We start from the raw sequence: 9608 nt of genomic DNA, 5'->3' as shown, positions 1-9608 counted from the left end.
TTTCTATCTTAATATATATATATAAATTTGAAATCTTAATTTAATAAAAATTAATATAATACAATATTTTATATGTTAAGGCTATTTTAGTTAAATATTGTCAGAAAAAAAATGTATATTTCATTTTTTGAAATAGAAGGTAATTATGTGTATTAAGTGTGAAAAAAATATTTATGTGATTATCCTTATAAAAATGCAATTGCTTCAACATAGTTGAAAGGATCCAATTAATATAGAATTTAAAGTTTTTTTTTTCGAAAGGGAGAATTTAAAGACTTTAAACATTTGACTATTCTTAGAATTAATTATTTAGCTTGTAATAATCCATAATACTTGAAATTCAACTCATTATTGAAAATTAAATAACTGTATACAAAATCATCTATTTACTCAACATAATACTTATTTGTTTTATTCTTACTATTAAAAAATTCTCAACCTAAAGTATATACTCTACATAACACATATTTATTCTATTTTTACTATTAAAAAACTCTTACCTAAAGTATATATACTCAACATAACAATTATTTATTACATTTCAGTGTAGGACTTTTGATGAAACTTAATTGGGCTCAAAATCTCAAACTTTAAGTGTGCATTTAAGCTTAATTATTTAATTTTTTGATAGCATCTCCATCTCATGTAATCACAATATTTTAAATCGGTTCATGATATGATTTTGCATGTCGGATATAAAAAGTCATTTAACTAAATTACATTTTTCTTTCAATCATAAATGTGATATAAGACTCTTTAAAATTAAAAAAACCTCTTAACCTTGAAAAACAACCTTCAACTCATCAACTTTACCCACACATTGAACTTGCATTGCCAATACAAGAGACAATAGATGTTCTAACTCATCACCATACATTTTATTCACAAGATGGTCCTATAAGGATAAATAACAACAAATATTCTGTTTAATTACGAGTTTGGATTAAACAAGTTAATGATGTACATCAATAACTTCTTGTATCAACTAGTTTTGAATTGCAACTTATCTCAATTGGATCACATTAATTTGCACTCTATCTGTTTAGACTTGTGCCTCGACATCATCTTCATCCATTATGTCCATTTCCTTAGTCACCACAAATTCTCTTTTTTGATATCGACATCTGTCTGTAAACTTATTTTTTTTTTATATTTTATAGCACTATATAAATAATGAAGGATTCTGCTACAGGGGCCGGTGGAGCTCTTTTGTGTTTCCGACCCGAGAACAGTTTTTCGCGTGATTTTTTTTATGACTGTGTATATTAATTATTTAGAGCATCATGCTAATTTTTAGAGAATTCCAAATAATTCATAGTGCCAAAAAATAAATACAAATATGTTATTTTCCATGTGCATAAAAAAATTAATTACACATGTAACAATCTGTTTTGAACCCAATTTTTTGCACTATAAATTATTCTAAATTTTTTAAAAATTGGCGCAAAAAACTATTTACAGATCGAGAATACACAAAATCCTCTCTCCAATGGATTGAGCTCTTTTTGAAGCCCCTTGAACTCATTTTGAAGCCTCTACTGAAGATTTTCCCATTAAATAATATATAAAACTATTTTTTTAAACAGTGCTAGAATATTTAAATAACAAAATCACTTAATATTAAAGTAGAGAGAAAGAGATGACCCGTGATATGAGTGAATGAGTATAGACAAATGGTTGATAATTTATGTTTCAGATATTTGGGGACAGAGACACTTGGGATTTTTTTTGTGTGCCTAATGTAATAGTTCTTATGAGAATAATAAACAGATAATATTAGTCCTAATTGGCTATTATTGCCATATAAACTAATTGTTGAAAGGAAAAGCCTCAAAGTTCTCAATACAATTTTCCATTTATTTTTTATCACTTCTTCATTTTGCTTCTTGTGACAATTTCCATGCACCACCAAAAAAAAAACCCATAATGCTAGGCACAAAAAACTCCATAAATTCCGGTAGTTCAACCTAAAGAGTCCTAGTGCGCCCTTGGGACCATAGAGTTTAACTTGACAGTTGAAACTATTACAACACAAGTAATAACAAATGGCTTCAAATAAATTATCAATTGCATATAAACTTCTTGAGAATTGACAAGATGAAGCAGCCTCAACAATAAATTAAACCTATTCTCAAGTGAGCATGGTTGATCTACAAAAATTTCCAACAAACTGAATTGATCAAGGCTTGAAAGCAGAGAAAGCCACCACAGAGTTGTGCCCGCCGAACCCGAACGAGTTTGAGATGGCTGGGAAAATTGATACAGAAATCTTCAGTGAGTAAACATCAAATACATTGTCACTAAAGCAAAATGGAGGTCAATTTTTAGGTTTAGAGCCATACCAACATTAACCTCATGCTGCTGCTTTGTGTTTGCAACGGTGTCAAAATCGACCGAGGGCTCTGGGTTCTGCAGTATTTTCAAAATAGAGCATGTTATCCGTAGTTTTAGAGGGAAAATAAACCTTTTTGAACCATATATGGACAGTGAAAATGACGAAACTGCTAAATAGCATAATATAGATGAAAAGAACAAAGGACTGTGAGGGAAAATATGACTCTTCTCTTTTCCAACTAATAGTAATAAAGATTTAGGCTTATTTCTTTTAAAACTGATTCAATAGAGAGAACAAGAGAAATCTGAAAATATATGAGCAGGTATATGTTCATGAAATTGAATGCATGAATTATATTAAGTGGAATGCATCACATACAAATTGGTTTATACTGGGATGCAACCATCCACTGTTAATGGCTTTCACAGTGGCGATGGCTTCCAAACCTCCAGCAGCACCAAGGCAGTGACCTATCATAGACTGCAGCAAATTGAGGAGAAAAAGTAGACCTTAATCAGCAAATGGAAAGTTAAGATCACATATTATATATTCAAACTAAGATAAGACAATAAAAGCATAACAAAAGACACACACATAGACATGAACATATATATATATATATATAGAGAGAGAGAGAGAGAGAGAGAGAGAGATTGCCTTAGTCGCATTGATTTTGATCCCTGAAGTATCCTTGAAAACCTTCTTTATAGCATTTATCTCAGCCAGGTCACCAGCAAGAGTTGAAGTTGCATGTGCATTGATGTAGTTAACCTAGGAAGGTCATCTGCTAGTTAATTTCACAACGCAAGAATCCAGAAATGATGAACACAAACAGCAATGAGACTAATAAATCATGTTTTGGATGGCCTAAAGAAGCTACTGCTTCCAACATTTTGTCATTTCTATCCCAAACTTTCAAGTGAGGCCTCCTTTTAGCATATAATTCATAGCTACAGGAATATCAAGTGTAGGAGGAATAGCAATAGCATCTTCCTCATAAACATTGTTTGGTGGATAACAAGAAAGAGTCAACAATAAGCGCACTTTCAAGACCTACAACGGTTTTTCCATACACAGAAAAATGAATTCATACTCTTAACTGCTCTGATATAAATACATATATGTGTGCATTCATAAGCAAAAGTCTGATAGGTTAATGTTCACTGTGCCCATTAATTCCAAGATGTTATATTTCCCTGTACTAAAATCAATATGTTATGGCACTACATCCAGAGGAAAGAAAGATGCACTACCTAATGGCAATGAATATAGCACTTCTGGATGGCAATGTACAATAAGTACATTAAATTAAAAAAGGTTAAAAAAAAATACAAACAAATCATGAAATACACAGGATTCTTCTTAAGAATAAGTCAATCAGCAAAGCTAATCAATCACCATAGAATAAAATGAATGGTAAGACAAACATGATACCTCTTCAGGTGACACACCAGCATCTTCAAGGCTACTCAATATACATGAAGACACACCCAGTCCATCAGCTCTTGGGTCAGTCATATGATAAGCATCACAGTTGACAGCACCTCCCAAGTACTCTGCAACAATTGGTGCACCTCGTTTCATTGCGTGCTCTAAGCTCTCCATTACCTAAATCATAGTCACCACCCGAGAAACATAACTTGTAATGGAACATTCATTTCAACAGTATCTCCATTGCAAAAATAATGTAATGGCTAAACTATTCCTTCTCAAATAGGTAGTGATCTATTCAAAATAAACTATAAAAAATTTGGGCTAAAAACACAATTACTAAAGACTCACCAACACTCCAGCACCCTCGCCCATGACAAAGCCATCACGGTCCTTGTCCCATGGGCGAGAAGCAGTTTTTGGATCATCATTTCTCTGAGAAAGAGCCCTGCACGCAACAAAACCTCCAAGCCCAATAGGTATAATGGCAGCCTCAGTTCCACCAGCAATCATCATATCGGCCTCGCCTCGGCGAATGTGATTTGCAGCAGCATAGAAGCAATAATTTGAGGTAGCACAAGCAGTGGAGATTGAATAGTTTGGACCCATGAAACCAAGATCGATTGCCAACAATGCAGATCCCATGTTAGTAATAGCATAAGGAATAAAAAAAGGTGTAATTTTTCTGTGACCTTTCTCTATTAGTGCCTTGACACCATCAGAGAAAACAGTAAGACCACCCATCCCGGTCCCAACAAGCACACCAGCTCGCTCCTTGTCAATCTGTAAACCAAAGAAATGCAAGAATTTCAACGAGAGTCCAGCCAAAACAAAAGTTGAAAAGCTCCAGAGCACAATGATTCCTCCTCATTTAGATTTACAATACAATAGCTATAAATTTACTAATAAAAGACCCAAACGTGGAAGAAACCACATGGGTTTTAGCATAAACATAAACCAATTACCATTCATGGAAAGCCCAAATGACAAATAACAAAAAAATTCATATCCAAAGCGCCAACGCCAACCATTCATATCTATAGAGTTGTACAGAGCTAAATAAATGCATAAAAGAACGAATACCCAGATCCATGAATTTCAAATACTCAATGCAAATAAACGAAATTAATAAAAAAATAAATAAAATTCTACCTTGGAGAGCTTTTCTCCACCAAGATCAGCATCCTCGAGAGCCTTCTTCCCGGCGACAATGCAGTAACGAAGGCAATCATCAAGACGGCGGTCGTTCTTACCATCAATGTATCCCTCAGAGTTGAAGCCTCGGATCTGACCACCGAAGCGAGTAGGGAACTTAGAGGCATCAAAGCGATCGATAAGACCGATCCCACTCTCACCAGAGAGAAGCTTATCGTAATAAGTATCGACGTCGTTACCGAAGACAGAGACAAGGCCCATGCCAGTAATCACAACACGCTTCTTGGGGTCCTTCTCGCGCTTGGGAACAGAGGAGGCGGAGATGAAGGAGACCCTGGAAGAAGAGGAGGACCTGGGTCTGGGCCAAGGCTTGGTGGCATTGCGGAGGAATTGGGTGCGGTGGCGAAGTGGGTCGAGGGGAGAAGGTCGGAGAGTGGGAGCTTGTAGTGATTGCATGGTGGAGAGAGAGAGAAAGTGAGGACGATGATAACGAAGAAGAGGAGAGAGAGTGGAGAGAAATGTGTTAATGGTGGGTTTTGGGGGGTTTTAATGGGACAGTTGAGTTAGTCGAGTCGAATAAGAAGAAATAGAAATGTGAATGAAAGGAGGCTTGGAGTTCTCCGCCAAGGCAGGCAGCCACTACTACTGAATCTGAGAAATCCTACTAATGTTTCATCATCTAACTCCACCTCACTCTCTCGGGTCCCACACTAGTCTATTCTCCCTTCTTAGGGGTATTATGGTCATTACACACATTTTTCTTTTTTGGCCTATTGGTGTAGGAGGGTATGAGTAGTTATATGAGTTTTATTATTTTAAACGTCACACCAATATGAGTTGATATTTTATTGTTGGTTGGTGATACGTCGTAATATTTATTAAATTCAAATAAGTGGGACCGATATAAAATTGCATGTATGTCACATCCTTGCAATATTGGTACCCTTTGGCAATTATCTAGTTATATTTAGTGAAATGTTAACGCGATAGAGTTATTAGTGCAATTCAATCTCACATATTTAAATTCGAGTAATGATATATGCACACACACAATTACACATAAACAATATACACACTTAATCACTTTTACTTAGTGGGGCTCATCTTAAATAAATATGATTGGTTAAAATGATTTGCCACATAAGTGTGTGTAGTGTCTGTCTGTAATTTGTGTGTGCATATATTATTATTTTTTGAATTTAATAAATATTATAAGATATTGCTAACTGAATATAAATGTCTATCAAGTAATCAAGTAGTGTTAGACAATTTAAGATGTCAAATAACAATCACCTTATAATTAGCTATTTTTTAAAAGCTTTTAGAACTATTGTCTCTAAGTTAGTCTTGATTTATCAAATTTCTCCTTTGAGATTTTTTTCTTTCAACAATTAAATCCGTGAGTATATGAAACAATATATCAATTGACCCCAATTTCTTAGCTGCCTTTAGAATTTGGATGGAGATGACTAATTCTTCTTTGTTGCTTTCGGAGGTCGACGATGCAGCTGATGAGACGAAGTTGGGCAATGACCAGGAATTGGCCTGAGATTTAATTTATTAAAGATATAAGCTTCAATTGTATTTTCTATTTTATAAAAATTGGGGCCAATTGACACTGTTTCATAAAGTCAGGGATTAAATTGCTGCAAAAAAAATGTTAAGGAGCAGTTGACAAATCATGACTAAGTTAGGGGACAATAGTGCTAATTTAGGTGGGCTAGGAAGCTAATTTAGGTGGGCTAGGAAATAGGGAATTTGGATACCGATACTCCTCGTTATTAACGGTTTGCACTTTCTTTCTTTCTGAATTTTCTGGATTTCTATATTGTAAGTTTCATATTAAGTCTATCTATATTGTAAGTTTCATGCTCAATCTATACAGTGTAAATTTACTTTCTCTCAACACATATTACTGTAAATATATGGAACTAGTTGTCCCGAATAATATCATGTTATTTAACCTAGATCTTAAATAAATAACTAAAAAATCAGATTTGAAACTGTGCAAGACCATCAAAAGTAACTGATTATCTTATTATAAGACTTTGAGAAAAAAAAAACAATAAAAGCCTAAAAAAAATATATACAGTATATAAAAAATAATTCATATTAAAAAAAATATTCCGAAAACAATCATATAAACTTTAATATAAAAATAGTTATACAATATAATAAACAATTCAATTTTATAAAGATAACAATTTGAAAATATTGGAAATAATAAATAAATATAAAAAAAGATTTGAAATGACAAAAATTAACCTCCCAATTTAAAAATTTTAATTAACAACAAAACTACGGGTTAATCATCCATTTATGCAAAAATATAGGAAAATAAAAACCATAACTTAGGAATTTCAATAAAAAAAGCCATAAAATAACTTTTTATTTAAAAACCTATATTTTTACACAAATTTTATAGAATAAACTAAAAAATGTGTAATCTCCTCTATTTTTTTTTTATCAAGAAGAATAGAAAAGCTTCATTGAACAAATGAACCAACTAGTTACAAACTAACTACAGCTACAAAGACTGCAACAGACTAAAACTGGTCGAACCAGTCACTAATTACAAAGAAGATTATGAATATATATTTTATCTTGAGCTGTATTAAATCTGTTAGACACTAAGTAAAGCCTATGTTTTGTAGTGAATTTTATATCCTGAACCAGCTTCCAAACAGAGGAGGAGTATCCTTCAAAATAACATCTGTTTCTGTTGGTCCAAATGCTATAAATGGTTGCTGCAAACACCATGGTTACTATATTAGCCTTAGTACCTCTCCTAGCTCTAGTGAGCCAAACCAGCCAGCCCTTAAAATCCAAAGGCCAAGCTGCAAAACCCAACCAGTTAAACATCAGATGAACCAGCCGAGATGAAAAAGAACACTCAAAAAACAGGTGAGCATGAGTCTCCTAATAGCCATCACAGACCAAGAGACTCATGATCATTATGAGTCAATTTATGTGAAAATGATCATTATGTTATGTTTCGTCAATTTTTTAAATAAATTATAGATTATTGACATAGTTTATCATACTTCAAATTTTCTTGTATGTAGTATAAATTGTTCTAATACCAACTTCAATAATATCTGTCTAATTTAATAATTTGACCATATTATTATAATTTATAGAAATGCAATGAGAGTCGTTATTCTTACAAGAGTTTATACTTTTAGACTTTGTATTTTGTCCAATTTTCAGTTTGGATCATGTGTTGACAAATGACTTTTTGGACCATATATTTTGTAAAATGGTTCAAATAGAACCCTAAACTCGATTTTGGTCAAAGTTTTCTGAGCTAAAATTATAAATAATTCATCAAACTAAGAATTTAAAACAAAAATCAAAATCATTTTGTCTAACAATTGTATTGTAATATTCAATTTTTTCTTCATCAAAATTAGGTTTAGGGGTCTATTTGAATCATTTTACAAAACACAGGATCCAAAAAAGAATTTGTCAAAACACAGAGTACAAAAATATATAAATCATTTTTACAAAGATGATAATAATTAAAAGAGTATTTTACAATAAAAACTAAACTAAAGGAAAATTATAATTTATCTAAGTTTTTTTTTTTTGAGCAATATAATTTATCTAAGTTAACATGAGGCAAAGTACATAAAAAGTTTGAGTAATTTCTTGAATATATAAATTAAAGTAACGACATACTTTTTTCTTTTTTCTATTTTATGAAATGAACGACATAACTTCTATAGGTACATTTATATCTATAATTAGTAACTATAGTTAAATTAAATTGAGTCACATCTAGTGTCCACAAGACAAGCTAGCTGCCTACTAAATAGTAGCCACAAATCAAAATTAAATACTTATAAATTGTTGTATACTTACTAAGTATGGTCATTTGTGTGTGTATTATTGAGTAGGGAGTTATTCACATCTTCAATATAATTACTTTTGGTTTTAATTTATTTTGGTCCATATATTAATAATGGGAGCCAATTCAATAAAAAAATTGGGCGTTAACTTTTGGGAGTTTACATTAATATACATATATAAAATAAATAAATACAAAAATTATTTCCAAAATTAACAAATACACGTCCTAAAATCAAAATAGACTATAGTTGGATATGATAGAATATTATGTGGACTAATATAATCATAAGTGTAATATTATAAACACAATTATTAATATAAAAGTGCCTAATAATGTCAATAATCATAATAGGATGATTAATAGTTACTAATTGTGTTAGAGGCACATGAGAGCATTTTTATGATTATAATTGGCCCATTAAATTATGGTCCACTATTAATAATGTGTATTAGCCCAATAATCCCTTAGGGTTAGATGGGTGTGTGATATATTAAGATTAATGTGTGTTTAATTGATGGTATGGTGATAGAAAGAGGGGTTGCTCTTCATTGGTTCCTCACAATTTAATCACTCATAAATTTTGTGTTTCTATTGATCAATTTGGAAATTCATAGTGCAATATGACTCAAATGGAGAATATGGCTATGGGAGGTATGTTTTATCATCATTAATGCTCTAAATAAATACTTTGATCTTGAATTGTTTATCATGAGAATTATTGTGATTATTGTTTTGATTGTTGTGGAATATAATACTCATATTTGATTGTTTTTTTTAACAATTAGTATCAAGAGCTAGGTATTTTGATTTTAGGGCTTAAATTGTCATATGCCA

The 9608-nt window shown here is 31.9% G+C and overlaps 1 protein-coding gene across 1 annotated transcript; it reads right to left on the bottom strand.

Moving 5' to 3' along the window:
* Window positions 1–1765: 1765 nt before the first annotated feature.
* Window positions 1766–5561, bottom strand: LOC133802601 (3-oxoacyl-[acyl-carrier-protein] synthase I, chloroplastic). The gene is made up of 7 exons (XM_062240950.1): window positions 4919–5561; window positions 4118–4549; window positions 3770–3943; window positions 2993–3106; window positions 2714–2815; window positions 2343–2409; window positions 1766–2247 (listed from the first exon to the last, which is right to left on the bottom strand). Exons 1-7 carry the CDS (start codon window positions 5375–5377, stop codon window positions 2180–2182), a joined length of 1416 nt encoding a protein of 471 aa, XP_062096934.1. The 5' UTR covers window positions 5378–5561; the 3' UTR covers window positions 1766–2179.
* Window positions 5562–9608: the final 4047 nt, after the last annotated feature.

Source organism: Humulus lupulus, chromosome 9 (assembly GCF_963169125.1).
Source record: "Humulus lupulus chromosome 9, drHumLupu1.1, whole genome shotgun sequence".
NCBI lineage: Eukaryota > Viridiplantae > Streptophyta > Magnoliopsida > Rosales > Cannabaceae > Humulus > Humulus lupulus.
The sequence above is the reverse complement of the archived record's forward strand: the minus strand, read 5'-3'. Positions and strand labels throughout refer to the sequence as shown.